The following is a 27,987-nucleotide window of genomic DNA, read 5'->3' as shown; positions in this document are numbered from 1 at the left end:
GAGGGAAAGGCACTAGTCCCACTTATCAAGGATGAAAGTGAGCAGAATCACCATCTCAGTTTGGGCACTCAAAACAACCATCACCATGTTGAAAGAAAAAGATAAAGTAAAATCGATTACATTTCCAATGGCTGTGTAACTGGCATTGGCCCAAGTGTAAGAAAGACTGCCCGGAGACCATTTCTACCACTGAACTCTGACTTTGAAAGGCGTCACCTGATTATAAAGGGGAAACAATGACCTAAGGGTTGTGTTAGCCCTCAGTGGGGAGGAGATGCCTGGCAGCGGTCAGCGGGGCAGCAACACGACGCAGGAGAGGCACGAGGGGCAGGGGGGTGAGCCGGCCATGTGCCCCTGCGGCTCGAACACAATTACACGCTCATACCTTGTACTAGACTTTATTTCTTTCCTACAGATTTATACTTCTTTCTACTTCTTGGTAATTTTCTTTTAAAAATAGATCTATATTCTTTTTTCCTAAGTGTATATCTCACTCATAAATGAGAGACTAAATTTCTGAAAAAGGGCCAAAACCATGCTAAAAATATACTTTAAAACCATGGGAAGACAAGTATTTCAGATTTAAAGTTTAAATAAAAATTCAAATAAGGGGGGTGCCTGGCTGGCTCAGTTGGTGGAGCGTGCGACTCAATCTCAGGGTCAGGAGTTCAAGCCCCACGTTGGGCATGGAGCCTACTTTAAAAAAAATTAAAATAATGTAAATAAAATGAAACCTTAGGAGTATTCTTATCAAGTACTAAGCACTGGATTAGAGGCACAGAGAAATGTTAAGTCCCTTAACCAGGAGCGACGCGTTTTCTCCCTGTTCACGTGACGTGACACACGGTGACCCCAGGGCTGGAAACAGATGGGGGGTCACTTGGTTGTGTTGTAACGTCACAGAGTGACCACACATAACACACATTAACAGGACAGCCACACTGTTCACACTGACACGGGAGCCCGCCCGAGGTCTCTCACCTTCCAACAGCTCCTCAAAATCATCCACAAAGAACTCCTTCAACGGAGGGCGCTTTGGCCTCTTCAGGGTGTTGAGAAGTTGCTGGATTTTGGAGGACACTCTGCTGTGCACAGGGACACCTGCCACGGAAAGAGGAGCGCTGAGGCCAGAGCTTGCCAGCCCTCTGGAGACAGGACGTGGGGACAGGGTTCAGTGACCAACAACGCACACACGTTGGAACTCATAAATCCAACCAAGCACTGGCCCCGCCGTGCAGCCATTTTGGAAGTCATTAACTCATTCAACAAATATTCACTGAAGGCCTTCCGGGAACTAGAACTTTTTTTAAGCTCGTGATCTTCCAAGCGGTCCAGAGACCCTTTCAGGGGGCTCGTGGGGCCACATGGCGGTGTCACTGCCCCTCCCTCCCTCCTCACAGGGCACGGCGAGTCTTCCAGAGGCCCCACGATGCGTGAGCCACAACAGACTGAACGGGGACGAGGCACGGGGGCCAGGTGCCTCCACCATGCCGGCGGCGAGGGAGACAGGCCGTGTGGAAACCAAGCCCATTCTTCCGGCCAAATCTTTGTTTTAGAAATTCTGTCATAAATATGTGCTACTTACGTGAAGATGTGATGAGTTTCTTATTGCTATTTTTAAATGGATTAATAAATATTTTTTAAATCTTTAGTTTTAACTTCTCACATAGTAAGTATCAAGAGATTTCAGCCACATACACTAAAAGCTCTTCGGTGTCCGCAGTAATTACCCAGAAACAATGTTTTGGGAGATGTAGAGTCAGCAGAAAGACAGCTCCCCATCTGCTGGGTGAAAACAAGCAGGCACACGCGCACACGCCCAGAAGCCACAGCGGCCGACAGGGTGAGGCTGCTCTAAAGTGAGCGCAGTGGGAAGAAAGCCACAGGCTCCGTGGGCAGCACTGCCGTGGAGGACAGCGGAGCAGGGCCCCGAGCCTCAGACACAGCCCGCCGTCCAAGCGCAAGTGGGCAGCCGGCGCCGCTGTCCTCCCGCAGCAGCCCCGTCCTCCAATTTGGAGCCAGTCACGTTCCCGAACCAAGCACCGTACTGGGTCATCACCTGTCTAGTCTCCTTTGATCTGAAACATTTCTTTGTCCTTTATGACGATGACTTTTGAAAGAATACAGTTCTTTTTTTTTATGAAGTAGAACATACCTCATTTTGAGTTTGCTTGAGGTTTTCTCATGATTCAATTCATGCTGCGCTCCAGGTTGAAATACTACCCGAATATCATGTCCAGATATATGGGACGGCCACCTACCCTCACGGAGACGGATCTTCCTCACCCAAAATGCTGCCCAGCTTCTACACTACATTGTCACTATGTTTTCTTCTGCACCTAATATGCAATGTGTGAGGAGGCACTTCAAGACCACACAAATATCCCAATCCTCATAGAACCTTCTTCCTGCTTTTCACAGCCATTGGATCATTCTTGTCAGAAGCAGTTTTTACTGCAATGGTTGCAAAATTATTCTCCAACATTAGCACCCCATTTAAATTTACCTGTTGACACTCAGCATTCTGTTATCTATGTGTCTGTCTGTCTATCATTCATCAGGAATGACTCAGTGACTGCTCAATTGTTGTAAAGCATTATGAATCTGGGGCACCTGGGCGGTGCAGTTGGTTAAGCGTTTGACTTGATTTCTGCTCAGGTTGTGATCTCAGGGTCGTGAGATCAAGCCCCAGGTTGGGGCCCATGCTCAGCGGGGAGTCTGCTTGGGATTCTCTCCCTCTGCCCCTCCCCCCACTATCCGTCACTGTCACTCCCTCTCTCCCAAATAAATAAATAAATCTTTTTAAAAAAGGCATTATGGTTCTTAACTATTTTGATGCACAAATTATCCCACATTTAGCAAGTGGGATCCTGGGCAAATTGATTGGTGACCTGCCCCCATCATTTTTTCTAAGCACTGCTGCTGTACATTGTCATGTTTCAGAGTCGTTTTATGCTAACCCTGCCCCAGCCCTGGAATTAGCATTTCTCTAAGGAGCCCCGGTCCTTCTGAGTGGGAAAGATGTTCAAGACTGAGATCTGGCCACTGAGTGCGCAGTGTCTTTGCTACTTGTGGAATACAGAGCTAGAGAAGTGTACTGTGGATGTACACATGCGCGGAGTCATGGATGCACACACACACACACCTGGACGTCACGTATAGGTGTGCACAGACGGTATAAACAGACCCATATGCAGATCTTAGGAACCATGAGCACACACCAATACTTCCAATCCCAATCTTCCCCACGGGGTTCTTCTTGCCTTTCCCATGCATATTTGGGCATCCTTTCTTCCGCAGTGAGAACCCTGGCTCCCAACAACACTAATACCTTTGCTCCACACCATCATGTACATAAAATAAGCTCCAAGTTGCTCTTCCCACACAAACCTACAAGCAAGGCTTCAATATTTCTTTGCTGTTCACACCCACCCTCGTCCAAGACTGCAGGTATGAGTCCAACACCGTGTTCAGAACTTGGCTCCCTCTCTTCCCATTACCCCTTAGATGTGGCTATGGAACTTCACGGGAATAGGACTGGGTTGATTTCCACTTGCTTTCAGTTTTAGGGGTTTTCCCCCTCTTCCCATCCTTCAAGTTTATGCTTTGAATTTTGTATTACATTAGCAAACTTCTAAAAGTCAAAACTATATTAAGACAAACTCAAACAAATGTCACTCCCTCCTGAACTCCTTCTACCCACCCACCCGCCCACCTCTAGGGGCGACCAACTTCACTGTTTTCTGGTTTGTCCTTCCAGTGCTCCTTCTATACAGGTATGTGCTTTGTTATGTTCCCTTGTTTCTCACACAAAAGGCGGCATATTATAACCGCTCTCTTACTTTTTGCCCTTCTACTTACCAACATCTCCTGGAAAAACACCTCATCCCAAGCATAAAGAGCTTTCTCATTATTTTTGATAGCTGCACTGTACTCCACAATGAGAATGTACTAGGTTTATTCAACCAATTTGTGAGGTTTGGAAAGGTAGGGAGTTTCCGATATTTTGCAATTATAAGTAGTGCTGCAAAGAACTACCTTGCACACAATGTATTTCCTTACTTTTGGAAATGTGTGTTCAGAGTAAATTCCTACATTGGCACTGCTGGGTCCAAATATAAGTACCTATGTATATTTTACCAATTTCTCTTCCAAAGAGGTTTAACTCTTTTGCATTCCCGCCAACGGTGTGTTTCTGTAGTTACGAAAAAGGCTGAACATGATGTTCAAGAGCTATTTTTATATCTTCTTATGAACTGGCTGTTCATATTTTTTTGCCCATTTTCCTATACTAGGAGTTGGCAAACTTTTCTTAAAGGGCTGGATAGGAAACATTCTGGGCAGTGAGCACCGTCTTGGTTGCAACTACCCTACTCTGCAATTCTGGGGCGAAAGCAGCAAAGACGACGGATGGGCATGGCCATGTCCCAGTAAAACGTTATTTACAAAAGCAGGATGCCAGCCCATACACTATAATGGGCTGACCAGCAATCCATATGATTTTGGGTCTTTTCCTATTTTTAAAAGTCTGTTTGAGGCACCTGTGGGGCTCAGTCAGTTAAGCATCTGCCTTCGGCTCAGGTCATGATCCCAGGGTCCTGGGATGGAGCCCCACATCAGGTTCCCTGCTCAGCAGGGAGTTTGCTTCTCCCTCGGCCTCTCCCCTCCCCCACTCATGCTCTGTCTCTCTCTCTCTCTCAAATAAATGGATAAAATCTTTTTTTAAAAGCTTTTTATTTTAGAAACATCAGAGTTTTAACTATCACACATGCTGTGAATAGTTTCTCCTAATTTGTCAATTCTCATGACTCTCTTTATGGGGTATTTTGCCATGTAAAGAATTTTTTTAGTTTCATGTAGTCAAATTCATGTATCTTTACTTTTATTGCATGTAGATTTTTAGTTAAATTCAGAAAGGCTTTACTTATAATCAGGTTAAAGAGAATTCACCAATTTTTTTCATTTTATTCTTCGTTTCTTATATTTAGAACGTCTGATTCTTTTGGAGTTTTGCCTTTTCAGTGGTATGGGAGAAGGATCTGAGTTTAACATTTCCCAACAAGCTTTCCAATGGTCCCAATAACATTTATTTAAAAAAACCATCTTTGCCACATTGAGGTAATATATATAATATCATGTGGAGGCATACTGTGATGAATATTGTAAATTCTACAGTAACCACTAAAAAAAAAGTAGATATAGAATAGAATATAAACCAAAAGAAAGCAGGAAAAGGAGTAAAATTAACAGATGAGTCAAACAGAGAAAAGAGAGCAGGATCCTAGATTTAAACCCAACCAAATCACTAATTGGAATGGACTATAGGGGGAGTGCCCGGGTGGCTCAGTTGAGCATCCAAGTCTTGGTTTCAGCTCGGGTCATGATCTCGGGGTTCTGGGATTGACCCCCACCATCTGGTTGGATGCTCAGAATGGAGTCTGCTTGAGATTCTCTTTCTACCTCTGCCCCTCTGCCCACCCCACCCCTGCTCTCTCTCTCTCAAATAACTAACTAACTAACTAACTAACTAACTAAATAAATAAATAAATAAAAATAAAATCTTTAAAATGGGCTATAGGGGCACCTGGGTGGTTCCGTCGGTTAAGCGTCCGACTCTTGATCTCACCTCAGGTCTTGATCTCAGGGTCATGAATTCAGGCCCACAATGGGCTCCATATTGGGCGTGAAGCATACTTAAAAACCAAACAAACAAACAAACAAAACTGACTATAAGTGATCCAAACACTCCAATGAAGTAAATGATTATGTGCTTAAAGAAAAATGCAAGAATGAATAAAATACTAATTATAAGAAACACATTTTAATTTTAAAGACCTAGGTAGGGTAAAAGTAAAAGGATAAAAAGATTTGCCATGTAACTAATACTCATCAAATAGCTGAAGCCAGCCATAATAATACCAGACAAAGAAGATTTCAGAATAAGAAATAACACAAAGGATAATTTTACAATTATACAGTGGCCAATTCATCATGACAGAACAATTTTTAAATATGTATGCACCTAATAACAGAACTTCAAAATACACAAAACAAAAACTGACAGATCTAAACAAACAGAAAAATCCACAATTAGAGTTGGAAATTCAATATCCCTCTCAGCAAGTTATAGAAAAGGTACACAGAAAATCAGTAAGGAGAGAGAAGACTCAAACTAAAGTATCAATCAACTGGATGTAACTTTCATTTACAGAAAAACTACCCAACAGCTTTATATACCCAAAACAGACCATGTGCTGGGTCATTAAAAAGTTTTAATATATTTAGACGGAGTTGAATTATATAATATAGTAAGAGAAATAGACCCAAAATATTTGGAAATCCATTGAAATTAAACAACACACTTCTAAATAAATCATGGGTCAAAATGGAAAGCATGAGGGAAATTAGAAAATATCTAGAATTGAATATTAAAAAGGAAAAGAATGGGGGCGCCTGGGTAGCTCAGTCGTTAAGCGTCTGCCTTTGGCTCAGGTCATGATCCCAGGGTCCTGGGATCGAGCCCCGCATCGGGCTCCCTGCTCTGCGGGAAGCCTGCTTCTCCCTCTCCCACTCTCCCTGCTTGTGTTCCCTCTCTCGCTGTGTCTCTCTGTCAAATAAATAAATAAAATCTTTAAAAAAAAAAAAAAGGAAAAGAATGTATCAAAATATGTGGGATGCTAAAACAGTTCTTAGAATATATTTATAGCTTTAAATGCCTTTTTTTTTTCTTTTTTGGAGAGGGAGAGGTGGGGGAGAGAGAGAGAGAGAGACTCTTAAGCAGGCTCCACACCCAGCATGGAACCCGACGCAGAGCTCAATCCCACGACCCTCAGATCATGACCTGAGCTGAAATCGAGTCATATGCTTAACCAACTGAGCCACCCACACACCCCTAAATACTTTCATTAGGAAACAAGAAAGGTCTAAATTCAATGATCTAAGATTCCACCTCAAGAAATTAGAAAAGGAAAAGCAAAGTAAACCCAAAATAAGTAGAAAAAAGATAGGAATAAATATAAGATTTGAAGTAAATACAATAGGAAAAAACCAATTAAACCAAAACCAGTTCTTCGAAAGATAAATAAAATTCAGTTAACTTTTTAGCTAGAATGATCAAGATAAAAAGAGAGAGGACACTAATTACTAATACCAGAAATATAAGAGGGGACACCACCACTGATTTATATACATCAGAGGAAAATAAAGGAATATCATAAACTTATGCCTAAATTGGAGAGAACAGATGAAATGAACAAATTCTTTCAAATACACAAAATTGACTCAAGAATAGAAAAATCAGTTTTCTCTTATAAGAAAGTAGAAGAGGAGGGAATATTTCTCAGTTCATTTTGAGATAAGCATTATCCTGATACCCAGACCAGACAAAGATATTACAATGAAAAAAAAAAACAAAACAACTACAGACTACTATGTATCTTGAACATAGACCCAAAATCCTTAACAAAATGTATTAGCAAATCAAATCCATAATACAGAAAAAAATTATGCATGATAATTATGCATGATAACCAAGTGGGGTTTATCCTGAGAATATAACTTTGGTTTAACATTCAAAAATTAATTAATGAAATTTACTACATTAACAAACTACAAAAGAAAAACCATATGTGACTTTATCAGATCAAAAAAAAACACTAAACAGGGGGTCCTGAGTGGCTCAGTCAGTTAAGCGTCTGACTCTTAATTTCGACTCAGGTCATGATCTCAGGGTCATGAGATTGAACCCCGTTGGGCTCTGCGGTGGGTGTGGAGTCTGCTTGAGATTCTCTCTCCCTATCTCTCTGCCCATCCCCACCCCTTGCACTTTCTCTCTCCCTCTCCCCCTCTCTCTCTTAAAAAAAAAAAAAATCATTTAACAAAAACCATGACAAAAATTTTCAGGAAATTAGGAAAATAATAGAACTTCCTAATGAAGAGCACCTTTGAAAAACACACAGCTAACATCACAATTCAAACACGAGAAAGTGGATGGTTTCCCCCTACAGTTGGAAACAAGGCAAGTCATATCCTCTTTCAACATTTCTCAATGACACTAGTGGGAGTCCTACACTGCAATAAAGCCAGAAACATAAATGCTCCTATAGACAGTTTGGAAAGAAAAGTAAAACCAGACTCATAGACAATATGGCCGAACATATAGAATCTTAAGGAATCTACCAAAAAAGTTACTGGAACTAATAAAAGGCCAACATACAAAAACCAACTGCATTTCTGTAGACCAGGAATAAGCAACTGGAAAAAATTTAAAATACTATTTACAATAACATCAAAAATATAACCAATTTTGGGATAATTTTAACAAAATAGGTGCAATACCTGCATACTGAATTCTACAAAACAATGCTGAAAAAAATTTTATAAGAGCCAAATAAATGGAAAGATATACTGTATTTATCAACTGAAATATATAATATTGTTAAGATGCCAATTCTCTCCAAACTGATCTACAGAGTTAATGAAATATCAATCAAAACCCAGCAGGAATTTTGGTAGAAACAAACAAACTGACTTAAAAATACATGTTAAAATGCAAAGGAGCTGGTATTCCAAATTTGCCAAAGCAAACTGTAAAATGAAAAGCAGAGCGTGCGGGGCCTGGGGGGCTGAGTCGGTGAGGCGTCTGCCTTCAGCTCAGGTCATGATCCCAGGGTCCTGGGATCAAGTCCCACATGGGGTTCCCTGCTCAGCGGGGAGCCTGCTTCTCCGTCTCCCTCTGCCCGACCCCCCAGCTCGTGCTTGCTCTCTTGCTCTTTCTATCTCAAATTAATAAATAAAATCTTAAAAAAAAAAAAAAAGACAAGCAGAGTTTGAAGAGAAACTGCACGATTTCAAGATTTGTTATAAAACCACAGTAACCATGACAGCATGGGATTGGTGTAAGAATGGACAAACAGCCATGGGATGGCATAGACAGCCAGGAACAGATCCTTCTCATATATGATCTACCAATTTTTGTTAAAGATGCCAAAGAAATTTGGTGGGGAAAGAATGGCTTATAACAAATGATGTTGGAACAACTGGACATCCACATGCGAAAAAGCAAACTCTGATCCATATGTTGTACTTACACTAAAATTAACTCAAAATGCATCTTATACCTACATGTAAAACCTAAAACTATAAAATTCTAGGAGAAAACATAGAAAACCTTTATGACTTTGGGTTAGGAAAATATATCTTAGATAAGACACAAAAGTAGGATCCATAAAAGAAAACATGAGTAAACTGGACTTCATCAAAATTAGTAACTTCTGCTCTTTGAAAGTCACTGTTAAGAGAATGAAAAAAAGACAAGCCACAGACTGGGAGAAAATCCAAATTATATACCTCATAAAGAACTTGAATCCAGAATATATAAAGAACTCTCAAAACTTATAAGAAAACATCACATTAAAAAAATAAGCAAGATCTGAACAGACTTCTAAAAAGACATACAGATGACAAATAAGCACATAAAAAGATGCTCCACTTCCTGAGTCTTTAGGGAGATGCTAATTCACCGCACAATGAGAGACCTCCACACACCCAGTAGGATGGGTGACATGAACAGATGGACAATACCAACTCCAGGCAAGGATGTGGGCGAACAAGGGCTCTCATCACCAGCCGTGGGACTGTGAAATGGTACAACCACTTTGGAAATCAGTTTGGCAATTTCTTAGAAAGTTAAGCATAAGCCTATTATATGATCCAGCCATTCTATTCCCAGCTATTGACCCAAAAGAAGTGAAAGTATACTTCTACACAAAAACTTGTATAAGAATATTCACAGCAGCTTTATTTGCAATAGCCAAAACCCGGAGGAAACCCAAATACCCCTCAGCAAGCAAACAAGTGCAGCGCATCCAAGTAAAATGAAATTCTACTTATCAGTAAAAGGAACAAACTATCGATACATCCAAGAACATGAGTGAATCTCAAAGTACTTATGTAGAGCAGCAGAAGCCAGACAATCTACGAGGAAATACTGCATGATTCTATCCATATAAAATTCCAGAAAATGCAAACTAATTTATATTGTCAGGAAGTAAATCAGGAGTTGCCTGAAGCCTGGGGGTAGCCCAAAAGGGCAGAAGGGCGGGTTTACAAAGGGGCACAAGGAAACATTTAGGAACGGTGGATGTGTTCACTATCTTTTTTTAAAAAAGGATTTATTTATTTATTTATTTATTTATTTATTTGAGGGGGAGAGAGACAGAGAGAGAGAGTGAGCCTGTGAGCAAGACATGGGGAGGGGCAGAGGGAGAGAGAATCCCAAACAGGCTCTGTGCTGAGCGCAAGCCCCATATAGGACTCGATCTCACCACCCTGAGATCATGACCCGAGCCGAAATCAAGAGTCGGATGCCTATCCGACTGGGCCACCCAGGCGCCCCAAGATTTTATTTATTTATTTATTTACTTATTTATTTATTTGGGGGGGATGTGAGGGGAGGGGCAGAGGGGGAAGATGGATGTGTTCACTCTCTTGATCATAGGGACGGTTTTCACAGGTATACACACGTCTTAAAACTTGTAAGATTGTATACTTTAAATATGTGCAGTTGATTACAAGTCAGTTATACCTCAACTAAGCTCTTATTTTTTAAATATAATCAAATTTAGGGCGCCTGGGTGGCTCAGTTGGTTAGGCGACTGCCTTCGGCTCAGGTCATGATCCTGGAGTCCCGGGATCGAGTCCCGCATCGGGCTCCCTGCTCGGCAGGGAGTCTGCTTCTCCCTCTGGCCCTCCCCCCTCTCATGTGCTGTCTCTCTCATTCTCTCTCTCTCAAATAAATAAATAAAATCTTAAAAAATAAATAAATAAATAAATAAATAAATAAATATAATCAAATTTAAAAAATCTATCTAACCAATGGAAAGCCTGCTTCATGTTGACTCAGTATTTTCCTGTTGCATCTGGACAAAGAGCTAAAAGACCTTGACAAAATTGGATTTACTGCTTAGGAATATCAAAATACACGTTAAAACCTTCGATCTAAGATCCTCTGGATTTTTTTGCAATTCTAATCTGGTACACTGGAAAGAAAACTTCACGTGATTTCGATAAAAGACACCGGAAACTATTTCCAAAGGAAATAGCGCAAATGAGGACACTGTGAGGATCACCCTGGCCTTTCTGGCCTGCAGGTCAGAACCAGGCTTGCCGCTATGCCCATTTCTCAGGCTGTGGGCACGGAGGGCGTGGGGACCAGTGCGTCACAGGCAGGGTGCTCTCACATTGAGGCCACACAGAGTCTGCAACAGAGACTGCCCACGGCTTCTCATTTTCCTACTGTTTTGTAGATCTGAACTCCTTTGGCATCCAATTTAGATGTGGAGGCTTTCTCCTCCCTGCTCTCCTTGTTCCCCATCTGACCCATTCCAGAGATTTTGCTGACTGCTTCTCCCCACGACACTCTCTGTAACGTCCCCCGCACACACTGGCCTCCGTTCACGCGCACTGAAGAATTACAGCTAATGGCTGGCTCAGGTTTGCTAAAGCAAATGCACCAAAGCCATGTTCCATACCCGAAGAGAAAGGCTGTGCTCTGCTGTTTCAAAAGGACAAAGAGAGGCATGCTCACCACCAGCCGTTTCCAGGACACTCCCGCTGTAGCCCCGAGCGACACCTCGCACAGAAGCCAGCTGCGGATGTTCACGGTGCGAAAGCTCCCCAAGGCCCGTGGTGACATCCGGAGGGGCGGAGTGCACATCTGCTTTGGAAAAACAAACCCCAAATGAAAGTGGCTGTTGATTCAAAGAGGAGGAGGTTGCTCTTTAAATCCCATTCAAGGAAAGCCTCAGTAACTGAGCTCTAAGCAAGGAATGTGATATCTGATTCATTCTGTTTTTCTGGTTGACCAAGACACATCAGGACCCTGTGAACTCTGAACTGCCGGACACAGCCCGCGGACACCTGTATGCACGTGGTTCTCACAGGGATCTCGGCCAGAACCTCCGACGATAATGCGTTGGCAGTCATGAGTGAACTTTAGACAGACATCTCAGTGAAGGGGGCGCCTGGGCCGCTCAGTCAGCTCAAGTCATGATCTCAGGGTCCTGGGATCAAGCCCCTCATTGGTCTCCCTGCTCAGCGGGGAGCCTGTTTCTCCCTCTCCCTCTGTGTTCTCACTCACTGTCTCTCAAAACAAAATAGTAAGAAATCTCAATGAATCAGAGACACATTTTAAATCAGTTGTCATTGGAATATTTTCGTTGTATTATGAAAAAAATAGCCAGGCTTCTATAAACTACCCCCCACTCCCCCGAAAACTATGTTGAATGTCACAAAGACACAAGACCTTTTCAGGCTTCAAAGAATAAGCCTATGAAGATAAAAATGATCCCTGCTTCCAGATCAACACATCTCACTATTGGGGGACCTCAGTCACGTACTAAAAGATATTAATGTCACAGTTAAAGACAAACGACGTTAGATGCAGAAAATGTTTGAAGTCACTCCTTCCATTGTCCGAATGCTCATTTTGGGGTTTAATCTGTACCATACGGCACATGTATCTGTTTGGAGTGCCGGCTGACCGGAAGCTGCTGAGGCGTGAGCGTGAGCATGAGCCTGAGTGTGAGCGTGAGCGTGAGCGCGGCGTCTGTATGAGGGCCGGCGGGACAGACCTGCCGTCCCTTTGGTCCTCTGATGCGTGTTCCCACCCCCACAGGGGCCACTCTGCTGCTTCTGATTTTTAAGTTCTGATCGTTTACCTATTAGTTCATCACCTAGGCAAAATGCAAACCAAAATTTTTAAAAAATATGTAGAAAGATGAAATTATATGGAAGCAAAACCCAAACTCTATTTACATATCAGAAAACACCATTTGGAAAAATCTAACTTAATGACAGCGTTTTCACAACCCGTGAGAAAGTGTGATGTTGATGAAATTAGCATTTTAAAGTATGCCTATCATGAAGTTCTTTTAGTTTAGAAAGAAATTTCCCCAACCTTCCAAGTCTAGCAAAAAGAGTGATTTTAACAATATTCATGAAAGGCATAAATGGTAATCTTAACTATAAAGTAGTTTTAAAATCACTACATAAAAATAAACAATACTCAAAATAAAAATGAGCTGCTATAACTGAAAATACTACTTTTAAATATAGGTATTTACATCTGTGTCCCAATGTTTTATGGATTTAATTTCTTTAATCCAAAATTGAAAATATTTTTTTAAAATTACCTTTACCTAATATATTGTACCTCAATTTTTTTTTTACCTAATATATCCTCCTTCTTTCTATATTTCTTTCCTTAGTCCAAACTGAAGAATTCCCCAGTGCTAAAAACTAAAAGGATGATTTTTATAATAAGGAGCAGGAAGGTAAGTATTTTCAGATTCAGGAACTCAAGTCAACTATATCCAGAGAACATTGAGCAGAAGGCGGCTACGATCCACAGTGAAGATGACTAGAATTTACAAGAACTGATCACACAGTGTGTGGGGGAGGCTAAGCGAGTGGGACGGGGGAGAAGAGGGTGCGGCCACACCCGCCAGAGTCAGGGGTCCTCCGTGCGCGCGGTAAGGAGTCTCCCTTGTCAGCCTCCACAGCCCCCCTCGCGGAGAACACACCCCCCCACAGCCACGGGCTTTGTGAAAAGACCCCACGGCCACAGGACAGTCCAGGGCTATGGGGCTCTGTGTTCTGGGCTGCGGCCAGCCGCTCATGCTACATACACTTTCATCTCTAACCCACCGGGAAGCAGGGTTCGCAACAGCTCGGCAATGCTGATGCGGTTCTACTTTCTACACCATCTCACCCAGAACAGAGTATCAGGAAGCAGAAATAAGGTAACAGAACATTCAGAAACACCGTTTTCCTCCCATTGGAGATATCTATTTCTGATACGTGAAATCACTGTGACAAACAGAGGAAAAAATGCATCAGTGTGAAGGCCGTGTTTCCAGTTCTCCCCGGAAGCCCTCCTTGAGGACAGCTGGGGAGTGACCACAGCCAGCCCATCGGCAGGACACCCAGGGCCGCTGCCAGAAGAGCCTGCGGGGGCTGCTTCCCCAAGGGCTCTGCCCCCAAGCCCCAGCCCCGCCGGCTCCCCAGTGCCCTCGGCAGCCACTCCGTGCGCTGGAGCAGTGAGCCCACGTCACGGCGGAAGATAAGCTTGGCAGAAACGTGCAGGCTTCCCGTATTGACTCAACAGGTAAACAGAGAAGAGCATCCATGATGTGTCCACAGAGGATGCTGAGCCTCATCCAGTAAGGGGGTCGGCTCCCAGGGCAGCCAAATGACCAAGATTTCACAGGAAAGCAGCTCGGCCCCCGAGCCCGCACCTGCCTGGGGGTGGTAAGGCTCCGGGGAGCCCCCGGAGACACGGCCTGTGACGGGCATGGTGCACCACGACAGTTTCAGCAGAACTCACAGCAAAGAGAACCGTGCCAGCCCTGGGCCAGCTGTGTGATCTCAGGCGAGGGACAAACAGCCTGCTGTCTGTCCTTCCCTGCACATCCAGAGAACCGCGGGGGTTAAGAGAAGTCTGCGGCAGTGCCGACAGCACCCCCGAGAAACACGCGTCGTTACGGGGCGAGTGCAGAGTGGACGCGAGCTCCGCGCACCAGCTCACATGCGGCGAACTATGCTATGGTCCAGCAAATAAGACTTCAACTCGGGAAAGGTTTGCAATTTTTCCTTTCTAAGATTAATGTAATTTAAAGAAATGGATGAATTAGAAAAGACCTACACATCTTTATGATTTAGCTTTGCCGGACACCTCGGTTCAGGGTGAGGGGTTGTTTCACTTGGGATGTGGCGTTAGGAAGGCCAGACCGTGGCTGCAGCCCCGGCCCCTGCCCCGCTGCTGGCTCCACTGCGGTGCTCACAAGGCAAAGAGCGAAGGCGGAGACAACGCAGGGGCAGCAGGCTCAGGGTGGCCATCAGGAGCCACCGAGGCCACGGCTGGGGACCGTCCACCCTACACCTGTTACCTGCACCAGCCCACCCCTCCAGAGCAGGAGGAGACAGGATTCCAGAAACACCACCACTTCTGGGGCCCACGGGGAGGCCAACAGACCACACGGTCTGCAACTGCCAAACCACAGAAGCATCAAGAACTACTTTTGTTCCCAAAATGACCTTTCCAGATGAAAAAGAGAAGGTGGGCCTTGATGGGCGCAGAGGCACCCCGTCCTGGAGGGGCCGTGGCTGCTCGTTACTGACCTATGTGGGCGTGGGCCGCGGGGCCTGTGAGCGTGGTGGCGGCGGCACTGGGAGCGGCGGCGGGTCTCCCTCCCGGGTGAGATGAGGTGGAGGATGCAGAGGATGAGGTGGACGAGCCCTGAATGACCCGGTCGAGCCAGGGCTCGATGTTGGAATGGCTCTGGAGCGGAGTGGAGGTGAGTCGCCCGGGTCGCCGTAAAGAGCCCTCATCTTCTGAGGCAGATGATGTGTCTGTGGTTAAAATGACGACAGGCATAATGTAGGGATGAGTAGGGAGGAGGGCGGAGTTCCCACACTGGCACCTGTGTCTCCCAGGCCCGCACACGGCAAGCTTTGTGCACCTGCACTGCTGCCCCCAGCCTGGCCCAGGGGTCACCTCAAAGGCTGCCCTCAGTCTCGAAGGGCCTGCGTTTGCCCAGCTGTGAGATCCAAGGAGCCCCACCTGGGAAAGTGGGAAAGGGGTTTCACAAGTCCAGCTTCCCCCAGGGGACAGTCTGGGAGCACCACACGCTGGGAGTGAGGACAACCCCAAGCCCTAAATGGCTTCAGCACACTCCTTGGTGGGGTCCCCAGGTGTTGAGTGCCCATCTGAGCGAACGCCCCACACAACCAGCACACAAGGCTCAGCCGGCCCCCTGAGGAAGTGCAGCCGTCAGGGGAAGCACCCCCAGCCCACCCAGGCCGCCCCCGTCCACCTGTGTCCTCCTAGGGGAGCTGGCGGTGAGCTCTGAGAACAAGTCCTTCCCCAAGACAACTGCTTCAGTCAATAAGGTTACCTGTTCGTTAAGGTTCTAGCAAGTCACCGTGACTGTGCATTTTATTATTATTAAAAAGTTTTTTTAAAAAGTGGGTAGTATCTATAGTTATATTTAGTAGAAACAATAATTTGACAGCTATTTCTAGAATATTTTTTTCAACAATAAAAACTTTTATTTTTCTTTAGAAAGGAATTGTTACCAAAACCACCAAATTGTCTTGTAAATCTGGTGTGTTTGGGTTTCACTACATCATCAAACCAAAAACTCATGTTGCCATGTTTCGTGACTTCAAAAACAAGACAAGCAGCGCAGAGCGCCACACATCACCAACACCGGGCGTGGTGCGGACAGCGCTTACAACACCTTCGCTAAAGAAAAGCTCCATGTAAAAGTTCTCATTTCTAAAGGTAATGGCAACAAAACAATAATAAATTTTTTAAATCCTCCTAATAGCCTATACTCTCCTGTTTAAGGCTTGGTAACAATATAGTAAATAGTCATTAATAAGATGAGAATAATTTTAAAATTCTTAAATCAGAGAACTTTAGTATTCCAGTAACATTGATTTTAGGTTCCTCTCTTGACTAAAAAGCATAAATAGCATCTTAGTAAAAGAATTAAAATCTACCCAAAAGTCCTGTAGAAAGCAAGCACCCACGGGTAAGAGTCACACTGTGTATACCACAGATTTTCAGGAAGGAATATGGCACATATACAAACATTTCTAATCTCTAATTTTTCCAAATCTTTACTATAGGTCAGAGGGGTAAAGGAAGGCTATGAGGTCAGGCCTGTGGAACCCCACAGAAGCCAACAGTCCGTCCATACCTGGAGGCGTGTACGTTTCCACCGAGGAATGTACGAGAACAGAACGTCTTTTCGAAGGCATGGGCATCTTCCTCTCCTTGTATTTGGCCAAAGCTGCTTGCACCGCCTCCGTGTGAACATCTACATAGAAACAAGAGCAGAAAAGACACTTTCTACAAGATCGCTTAGGCAGTAACAAAATTAAGTTTTATATTCTTATTTGTTTTCATTGAATGTGAAAGAGACATCAGCATGGCCTATCACAAAGGAGGGCACGTGATGGAATGAGCACTGGGTGTTGTATGCAACTGATGAATCATTAAATCCCACCCCTGAAACTAATAATACACTGTATGCTAATTAATTAATTTTAAATTTTAAAAATTTAAAAATTAAAAAAAAATAAGCATGGCCTATGACATTGGCCCTAGATTTCTTTAACTGTTCCTTCGTTTGTAGATTTGGACCCATGTAAATATTTTCAGTTATAAATCAAAACTATATAAAAAAGAAATCCCCCAAATTAAAAATAAAATGAAATAAATGAACCTAAATGTGTCTCCAGTTGTTGGCCTAAACTATTCCAAATGACTTTCAAGTACATAGTTAGACCCTTTGGCCTGTTCCTCTGGAGATATCTACTAAGGATGCACAGGAAATATAAACTCTGGGGGCGCCTGGGGGTGCTCAGTCAGTTAAGTGTCCTCAGCTCAGGTCTCGATCTCGGAGTCCTGAGTTCAAGCCCTGTGTTGGGCTTCACTACTTAAGAAAAAAAGAAAGAAAGAAAAGAAATACAAACTCTTTTCTGCATCACACAGCGATGCTACCATCCCTGGGAACCAAGACACTCACGAGGAAGAAGATCCAAACACAGAAAGGAAGTGAGGTCAGCCTCTGTTCCTGATCTGAATGGAAAGTGTCAGCATGAACACATGTGATATTTTGTCTTTAACTATTATGCGGTACCCCCTCTGCTAAAAATGCCTAGAAGTGCCAGCCCAGGGGCGCGTGGGTGGCTCAGTCGGTGGAGCATGGGACTTTTGATCTTGGGGTATGAGTCTGAGCCCTACGCTGGGCATAGAGCTTACTTAAAATTTTTTTTGAAATAAAAATAAAAAATTAAAAACCATACGAACATTTGGATATTTGATATTAAGGAATTATTTTTACTTATTTTGTGATAATGGTTTTTATCTTTCAGAGCTACAAGGATACGATCCTTTTCAGAAACAGGCACCAAGAATATTATGACATCTAAATGAAATAACGTCATCTCTGAGATTTGCTTCAAAATCATGTGGGAAGGGAGGGCGTAGGTGGGGTGTGGATAAATGGATCAAGACTGAGCATGACTGGGGCTGTGCATCTGGACAGTGAGTAATAACACGTGTAATAACACGAGGAAGTCCACTTTTGTACCTGTTTAAATTTTTCTCCAACAAAATGTTTTTAAAGCATTTAAAACCCTTACAGTGAAATGGCCCATAGGGTGATAATCAGGAAAGATGAAAAATCTGCACACAGATGTATTAAAATAAAATTTACAAACATCAAAGACAACAAGACAATTCTATAAGCTTCCAGAGGGAAAGACTGAATCACCTTGGAAGGATCGAGGAATAGACTCACATTATTCAACAGAAACTACTGGGGGCAGGAAGGCAACGTAGCACTGAAGAAAAACGTGCTGAACCTGGAATTTCAAATTCAGCCAAATTATCATTTAAATGTAAGGGTCTAATAAAAATACTCCCAGACATAAGAAGGTGTCTGAGGGAGAGAGACAAATCCAGGAGCCCTGCAACAACACAACAGTAACTGTGAGCACACACTTTAAACCCTACTGCAGCCTTAGAAACCAACACAATCACAAATACAGGTACAACAACAGAAGACTGAAAATCGACATGATACCAGCACAACAGGGGTCTAAGCCAACAAATCCAAGAAGCTCAGCAAACCCCAAGAAACATAAAACTACACACACCAAGGCACATGTAGGTTTCTGTGATTTGTCCCACATCACGGGCCAGCCCAACCCGCACGTAGGCAGACCGGCTAGAGCATGTTGTGTGTGAGACTCATGCTGCGCGAGTCACCTCGGGAGCCTGGTTAGTGGACATTAGCTGGCCTCCAGGTCAGAACCGGCCCTTCTGGTCTGGACCCCAAGAGCTGTAAATCTAGCCTCACATCTCCTCGCATGCCCGGCTGCTCCAGGCTGGGCTGGCCCCCCGGAATGGAATCTGGGAGGGGAGACAGACACACCCAGGAGCCCAGGCTCCTGGAAGATGTAAAGACATGACAACATGGAAATGCAGCTCACTCCAAACTGCACGTAGGTGAACCAATGTTTAACCTCAGACCCTGTCGTTGGCCCTATAAATACGGCCCTTATGGGGATGGTCAGTGGGAAGTCTCAGCTGCAGGGAGGACGCTCCGCCCAGGCCTCTCAGTGGGGACTCCACCCTGGCTGTCTCCACGGGGCTTCCCCAGCTGATAAGGTCGGGTGTTGCAAGCACCCGATCTGATGTAATTCTGTCCTATCCTCCTTTACTGCTTACTATTTCCCTCATCTATGCGCAGATTTCTCTTTTCTTCTTTCTATTTCTATGATATCAATAAAATGTTCTTTCCCCTTTGAAACTGAAAGTACGGCTGCCACAATGAGAACAGTACATCATAACCAAATCACTCAAAACCAGCGATGAAGAGAAAAATCTTAGAAGTGCCAGAGGAGAAAAGTCACATTACAGACAAGGGAACAACAATAAGGAACAAAGCAACAAAACTTGGAGGAAGAGCACTACTGATTTCAACAATTATTACTGAGCTATAATCACTGAAACATGGTTTTGCCGTAAAGATAGACAAATACATCAACAGGCCAGGACAGAGTCCAGAAATAGCATCGCGTCTACCTGCGCAGGTGTTCCTAGAGAGAGGGGCAAAGGCAGTGTGTTCTCAGCAAATGATGGGGGCAAGTGGGTATCTGTATGCCAAAAAATGAGCTTTGATTCATACCCTGAACTAATACTACACTCAACTAAAATATGGATCATAGACCTAAAGCTAAAATATAAAACTATAAAACATCTAGAAGAAAACAGGTGACAATCTTTGTGACCTTAGGTGAGGCAAAGATTTTTTAGATACAAGAACAAAAGCATTATCCACTAAAAAGAAAAACAAACAAAAAACGGTAAGTTGGACTTCATTAAAATTAAAAACTTCCAGGGGCATCTGGGTGGCTCAGTCAGTTAAGCGACTCACTTTTGCTTTCGTCCTGGGGGGTGATCTTGGGTCGCAGGATCAGCCCCACGTTGGGCTCCGTGTTCAGCACGGAGTCTGATTCTCCCTCTCCCTCTGCTCCTCCCCCTACCGCTGCGTTCTCTCTCTTTTTCTCATGCGCATGCATGCATGTGCTCAAATAAATAAATAACATCTTTTAAAAAATAAATAAAATAAAATTTAAAACTTCTGCTCTTCAAAAGCCGCTTTAAGAGAATGCAAAGACAAGACAAAACCTCAGAGAAAATACCAGCAAATCACAGTTATGGTCAAGGTCTTGTATTCAGAAAATAAAGAATTAGAACTAGAATGAAGTTCACAGTTTATTAACATCTGTCACATGGAAACAGATGGGGAGCAGAGGACGGGGGGGAGCAGGGAAAGTAGGAAGAAAAGGAGAGAAAGGGGGCCTCTACTATGACCCCATTCACGGAGTGCGTGCGTGCAAGCGAGTAACTGCATGTGCTTGTGGGTATCAGTGGGCGCGTGTGTGCACCTGCATGAGCGTCGGGGTATGTGTGTGTGCACGCAGGCATCGGCGGGTGTGCGAACCCTCGCATGCACCCTCCGCATGCACCTGCAGGTGTCTGCGTGCACCTGCTCAGTGAGATGCTGAGGGTGGTTGTCTCAGGATTCAGAGTTCAGGTGATTTTACTTTTGTCCTTAAACCTGATATATTTGATATCGCATGTAGTATTTATATAATCAGAAAAGAAAATAGGGGTGCCTAGGTGGCTCAGGTCATGATCCCAGGATCCTGGGATCGAGCCCTGCATCGGGCTCCCTGCACGGCGGGAAGCTTGCTTCTCCCTCTCCCACTCCCCCTGCTTGTGTTCCCTTTCTTGCTGTGTCTCTCTCTGTCAAATAAATTAATAAAAATCTTAAAAAAAAAAAAAAGAAAGAAAGAAAAGAAAATATTAACAGTGTGACAAATGTATGTTAAATTAGTATGAAATTATCTGATCAAAAATTTCTTGTCACTCCCATGTTAATGTAACACATAAAATCTTAACATTCCTCTGAGATATTCTTTAAACAAAATGGTCATTTCTTTATCTCTGTTGAAAGTTTTTCATCATTAAAAAAAAAAGCTTTCCAAAAGAGCTTAAATGGAAAGGAAATGTATGATCACACACGGTGGTGAAGCAGAGTGCCCCAAAGCTACTGACATGCAACCTACAGCTGAAAACATGAATCTTTTCAATGGGCATTCTGATCATTCAAATAAAATATCACAGGCTAATTTAAATATTGATAAAAGCACGGATAGAGTGGCAGAAATCTCCTTAGAAGGAAATCTCCAAAATTAGAAAAAGAAGGAATAGTAAAAACACCTATAGTAATAAAGCTGCTCCATAACATACAAAAATTACCAATACCAACCCCAAAGCTGGAGGTAGAAAAATGGACCAAAAAGTTTAAAGAAATTATACTAATTGCGGGGGGAAGGACAATTTCTCCAGGGGTTTTTATAAGCATTCCCTGGGGAGAGACCCCCAACCCTACAGGTCACATTAAGAGATCCTGTGATTGTGGGAAGGTTAGATTTTCTCTTGAAAAGTAGCAGGATGTGGTAAATTATCCTTCAGTGAAAACACTTTCTTCAGCAGCCATTTACAGCCAAGTCCACCGCGGGGGGTGGGGGGGCTACCCCCTCTCTGGTCCCTACCTGACCGGAAGCGCTCGTCCCGGGAGCTGGTGGGCCGCGGCTTCTGCTGTTTGGGCACGGCGGCTGTGGTTTGTGAGGGGGCGGGGATCCTGTTCTCTGCTTGTAGGGATGGATCTACTCCTGCAACACAATTTTGTACGAACAGCTTGTGTAAACAATTTGCTTTTCCAATGATGGAAAAATCCATTTGAAACAGCACATATTCCTCCTATGTTGCTACACAGAACACACTGTAATAATCTGGGCACAAGCATCCTGCAGTGGCCCTTGAAGCCCAGAAGACCCCTGGATCTGGAGGCTGGGAACAGAGCCATGAATACTCACTTCCAGCTCTCTATCCTGAAAGTGCCCAGCCTGCCCTGCCTCATTGTCCGCCGTCCGCAAAAAGGGTGACCATCGCACAGCGTCCCTGCGCGCACCAGCACAGCACGTGTGGCCACCTGCGGCAGACTCTCCTGGGAAGGTCCCTCCTGAATCTGCAATGGCTGTGCCACTTTCCCTGGCACTGTCCATGACGTCAGCCAGCTCCCCAGAAAGCATCCCACGAAGCGGTCCCTGGGGCGGACCAGCTGCCCTTGGACACAGGCAGAAATGTGGGACAGGGGCGAGGGAGGGGTGCCCGTGACTGTGTCAGCCGCAGAGCACGGGGTGCAGAGACCTCAGGCACTGACGCCCTCAGCCTGGGGCGCCGGCTTGCTTGCTGTCTGCAAACCCAACACCCAGACAGCCCGCCACCCTCCACGGCCCCTGACCACACAGGCCCGTAGGACAGCGTGGCGAGTAAATGGACGGGGCCCAAGCATACAGGATCGTGAGACAGAATCCGTGGTATTGTCTGAGCTCCAATTTGCCGACCTTTGAGAACAGCACAACGCAAGCCTTCCGTCATGCTTCATCAGAGTGATGAAGGTTCACTTTAGTCTCTGGCTCCAGACATCTCATCCAAGTAGCCAGTAGGCATCCCAGCCCCGTGGGGTCTGCCAAGCCTTCATCACCTCCTGAAGAAAGGCTGTCTATCCCTGCCTCAAACCCACTGCTGGACACAGTGTGGCAGAGGCAACCCTGTGCAGCCTGGAGACAATGCAGCAAGAGGACACGTGAAAGGACAGCGGAGACCACAGTGGCCGGGGAGACTCAGCACTGCCTCCAGGACACCAGCTTCGGCTCTGGGGACAGGGCGAGTGGCCCTCGGAGCCACACTGCAGACGTGTGAGCAGAACAGCTGTCATCACTGGCGCTTAGGAACTGCACTGCTGGGCGTCTAGTTACAGAGCTAGAAGATGGGAACACTCCTGGAAATCAGTGTTTAGCTCTTCAAAATTTGAGCATACACATAGTATAGCAATACCGGTCAGCACTGTGATTGGCATCTTGTTTCTTGTGACTGGATAGAATGACTTTAAAGTTCGTAATGGAGAATACACAGAATCTTATGCATGATGGATACATGCCTATGGACATCCTTACATTTGCATTCCAAAATATGGGTGCTTTTATTCTTTGAGATAGATTCGTTTATTCCACAAAAATGTAAGCCCAATGTGAAATTATCACAAGAAAGAGCAGGTACATTTTTAGGTTTTACAGGTACCAAGAGATAACTTTCTAAAAGGGTTACAGCAATTTGCATGCCCACAAGCAATGCATGAAAGTGCCATTTCCCCACACCCTTGTCAGCACTGGGTGTTTAGAAAGATTTTTAGAATTTTGCCAATCTGATACGAGGACAATGGTTCACTTTAATTTGTACTTCCATATCTACTAGTGGGGTTGAACATCTCCATTTCCTCTTCTTTGAATTTCTATTCATTTCATCCAGCTGATGAGTTCCCGAGAAAGAGCTGCAGGAACCCCGGTCTGCTGGGGTCATGACCCTGGCCTGTGCACGCACCCCAGAGCTGGGGCCCGGCTGGTGGCAGCTCAGCCACTGGGAAATACTTTCATCTCTAGGCAACGAATCATACCTGCTTTCTTTTCCTTTCTAACTCCCAGGTCTCCCATCTTGCAACCCCCACTCAAAGGTGATTCAAATATCCTCCTGAATGTTACAGTATTTTACAATCACAAACATACTTCGAGCTTTGATCCTTCGGAAGCTTCTGTTCGCCGATGCTACATAGAGAGAGCACCCAGCTCCGCGGCCTCCGCCGGGATGGCAGTAGCCGTAAGACAAGGCCTCCTCGTTGGCGCTCTCCTGCATCTTGGCTGGACCGCCTTCCCTGCCACCGGCTGGCTCTTCTGCCCCGAACACCAACACCCCCTTGATGTGACTATGTGGGCACAACCAGGTTTAGTGCTGGAGGCCAGGCCGTTCTCACTAGTAGTCTCTCCCAGAGATGTACTGGCTACTCTCGGAAACTTTCCCCTTCAAATGGGTTATTATTTCCAATCCCAGATTTGGAAATTTTAAAAACCAGCCAGTGGTATTCAGACTGGACTACATAAGGTCCACAGATTAATTTGGAAATTATAATTTCCATTTAGGAAATCAGTATCTTTCTTCATATTTTAGGGTCTTGGCTATTTCTTTCAAATAGATTTTATGATCCTAATAGAGGTTCTGTGACTTTCTTCCTAAGGCACTAATAAGCATTAGAGTGGGCAGTCCCCTGTGGTCCCAAGGTATCACACACCTCTGAGCGCAGACAACTGTCGTTTGCTCTGGTCGTCCTGCTTTGCCCCCCGGTCATGCAGCGGCGGCGGCCCCCGGAGCAGAGTGGCGTCTCCCCCTGCCTGGGCTGCAGATGCCACAGTATGCGTCACTTAGTCAGCTGCTGGTGACATCTGTCACGTGGGCTCTCAGAGATTAATGAATGTCAGGACATATTCTTCTTATTGTTGGTTTCTTGTGAACCGTACCATACTGATATCGGCAGCATAAGCCATGTGTTCCGTTTACAAATTATTACCGGGGAAGAAACCAGTGGGACAACGGCAGCAGTAAGGGACACTGAGGCACCTCAGGAGCCCCCTGCGTCCCCACCTCACTCCACGAGGACACGGCGTGCTGGCTTCATGAACCCACTGCCTTGTCTCTCTTCACCAACTCCACGCGAGCTCCTGAAGAGCGCAGTCGGCATGTTTCTCTAGGCTGTGGTGGCTGTGCTCCTTCTGATTGTTTCCTTCACTCCCCATTATGTTTATGAGACGCATCCTTGCTGATGCGCGTGGGTCTCCAAGCTTCCCACCAGAGGGGTTCTGCTGCTCGACGTCTGAGCTCTTGGCAGTTTAGGGATCTAATAAACACTGCTGTGCACAGAGAGAGGACAGGGTGCAAACGTCCCGGAGTTTGTCCCGGGCACCTGTGCGGCGAGCGGCTGGGCACCGCTGCCCCTCTTCAGCTTTACCAGCTGTCCACTCCCCACTGTTGGAATCCCCTCCACAACCCATGCAGGTTATGGGCTTTATCCACATCCCTCCGATTCCCACTGAGGTTAAACATCTTTCTTTGCTGTTGGCTGGTACGCTTGCCCACTTACAAAACAGTGATTCAAGGCTTCAGCCTGGTTTCCTCCTGCGTTTTTTGAAAAATCATGTTAGGGGACTTTCTGGCTATTTAAGTTTAAATTAATTACAATTAAATTAAAAATTCAGTCTAGCCGTATTTCAAGAGCTCAAGACCATCCATGGCTAGCGGTTACAGAACATTTCCATTATCACAAAAGTTAATAAATAGGACAGTGCTGCCGTCTATGTTCTGCATACTAGTTCTTTTTCAATTATTTGTGTTACAATTATCTTCCCACTGTGTGACTTGCCCTTAATCTCTTTATGGTGACTTTGGATAAAATGACCTTGTTAATTTAACCGCAGTCACCGCTCCCTCCCTTAGGGTCACAGCTCAGGCCCTTTAGTGACTCCTGAGGTCCTGCCTATCTTTCGATGGTGACCGTTTTCCTATACAATCTTCTAAGACGCCGCAGCTTTTGCCTTTCTTATTGGCCCTTCTGTGCCGGACACTGCTGTGTCCAGTGACACAGATCTTCTTTGAGGACAGGGAGCTGTGGCAGCACCGTCCCTGCAACGCTGCCCCCCCCCCCCCCCCCCCCCCCCCCCCCCCCCCCCAGGCCACGTCTGCATACACATGTGCGTCTCCATCTGGGCTCCGGGGCCTGCTCTTGATCCAGCTGCCTGCCCTTACTCCAAACCAGGCCGTCTTCACGACGAGAGCATGAGAGTCATTCTTCTTATCCTGGGAGGGCCATCTTCCCACCTCATTCTTCCTTTTTGAGCAGATTTTGAACCCCTTGGCCCTTTAAACTTATACGTAAATTTTAGAATTAGCTTGTTAAATTCCACCAAAAAAAAACTGTTGAAATGACAAGTGTGTTAGCTCTGCAGATCAATTTAAGGTAGGAAGAATTGGCACTTTACAACATTTGTTCTGAACCTAAGTAAGGGGATGTTCCTTACTATAATCACAGAAAGAATTGTATTCTATAATCATAAAAATATAATAAATCCTATTTGGAAATGAGATCTATACCAAACCCAAGCTATAAATTATAATCTGTGGATTATATTATTTAATATTAGATACGTTGGATTTGGATTTTATTATTTAATATTAGACACGTTGCCCAGTCCTCCTTAATAAAATATGAAACATACCAATGTAAAACTCTAAAATCCATATTTAGGTCAAGTTTGGTGAGAAAATTGACTGTTACAAAACAGTTGAGCGTGCTGACTTTACCTTGAATAAGTGGGATATAGCGTGCAAGCAGCTTTGCCCGTTTCTTTTCATATCCTTTTTGAGTGATGTCACCTAAAACGACAGTGGCAAAAGATGATTATATTTCCTCCAAAGTTCCAAAGTTTTTGAATGAAAAAATAATTCACAATGGAGAAACTGGAAACACTAATATCGCTGTGCACCCACACAACAGAATACTCTTCAGCAGAAAAAAGGAACAAACTTTGATATGTACAATTTGGACAGAGCTTCCTAAGTGAAAGCAGCCTGGCTCAAAGGGCTACAAACCGAATTACTCCATTTATAGGACATCCTGGAAAAGATAAAACCATAGGGACAGAGCAGATGGTAGTTGCCAAGAGATGGGGGTGTGGGAAGGGCTGACCACAATGGCGGATGAGGGGATTTTCGGGGGTAATGAAGCCGTTCTGTTTTGACGGTGGTGGTGGCCCATGACCATATGTGTTCATCAAAACCCAACAGAACTACACACCAGGAAGAGTGGATTTTATTGTATGTAAATAATACTTTGATTTTTAAAAAATTGTGATCAGCATCCCCTAAGAGCCTGTCAGAAATGCAGATTCTAAAAAAATTTAATAAAAATTTTTAAAGTTAAAAACAAAGAAAGAGAAGCAGACTCTGAGGCCATCCCCCAGAATGAAGCTGAGCCTGCATTTTCCCAAGATCGCCAAGCGAGTCCCATGCGGGCTCACGCGTGCAAGTCCTGGTGTAAGGCCACAGTGCATCCCTGGGCAAGGACTCGGGAACAGGGACTGCTGTTCTGACAAATGATCATAAAGAAGAACAGCCTAAAAACGAATTAAAGCAGCCAGGAATAAGACAGGAAGTGTGTCTTCATGGAAACACTTCTCAAGCTATGCGCACATCTGTTTCCTAGAGAGAACTTGGCATGCTCAACGGGAATCTGTCGTGTCTTCGAGACTTTATTTAGACCAGAAATATATATATTACAATTTCCACTAGTAGCTTGTTTGGGCAAACTGTCTTTAATAGAAAGCTCTTACTGTTTTGAAGCCCTCCTCCCCTCCCAGTCCCTGCCCCACCAAACCAGCCCAGGACCAGACTGCTGGCAGTTAGAGGGGCAGGATCGCCATCCCCGGGGGCCTCACCAAGCACGGGCTGTACATGATCTCTTGATGTACAATGATCTGTTGTGTCAAAATGTCTCCCATCTAAGTGAAGACTCGCTGGAATTCTCTGGGGAGACATTCATACACCACACCATCCTACAGATGACGAGTTTGGGGTTGGGGAGCACCAGGTCCTGCTCTCCCAGCAGGCGGCTGCTCTGGTCCAGGCCAGACTACCGCAAGCTCCCAGTGGGTCTGCACTGCTTTAACCCCAGCTCCTTCAGCCGGCCCTCCCTGCCAAGCCTCTCTTGTGTATCTCACCTACCCTGCACTTGATTAGCCCCTCTGTACTTTATTCCCCCACCACCCCTACAGCAAACTAGTCTTTTAATTTGAATTTGTTCTGCAGAATGTACACTGCTTTGTGTCCATGTATTTGTGCTTTACCTGAATGGCATGATATTGCAAATCTCACTCTATTTTTTTCTGCTAAGC

General features: G+C 44.8%; 1 protein-coding gene across 5 annotated transcripts in view; it reads right to left on the bottom strand.

Moving 5' to 3' along the window:
• The window catches only part of DIP2A (disco interacting protein 2 homolog A), a 104,273-nt gene that overhangs the window by 55,412 nt on the left and 20,874 nt on the right, over positions 1–27,987 (bottom strand). For 4 of the 5 annotated variants that reach the window (XM_032398759.1, XM_032398760.1, XM_032398762.1 and 1 more), the window contains exons 2-7: positions 26,399–26,470; positions 21,703–21,822; positions 16,767–16,886; positions 15,181–15,411; positions 11,588–11,716; positions 982–1,101 (exon numbers count right to left, since the gene is read on the bottom strand). In XM_032398759.1, coding sequence (XP_032254650.1) covers positions 982–1,101; positions 11,588–11,716; positions 15,181–15,411; positions 16,767–16,886; positions 21,703–21,822; positions 26,399–26,470 — 792 coding nt within the window. The remainder of the gene's footprint in view (positions 1–981; positions 1,102–11,587; positions 11,717–15,180; positions 15,412–16,766; positions 16,887–21,702; positions 21,823–26,398; positions 26,471–27,987) is intronic. The other variant, XM_032398761.1, reaches the window with a different exon arrangement.

The sequence above is a fragment of the Phoca vitulina genome, unplaced genomic scaffold (assembly GCF_004348235.1).
Source record: "Phoca vitulina isolate PV1807 unplaced genomic scaffold, GSC_HSeal_1.0 scaffold120, whole genome shotgun sequence".
NCBI classification, from domain to species: domain Eukaryota; kingdom Metazoa; phylum Chordata; class Mammalia; order Carnivora; family Phocidae; genus Phoca; species Phoca vitulina.
Note: the sequence above shows the minus strand (reverse complement) of the source record. Positions and strands in the feature narration are given on the sequence as shown.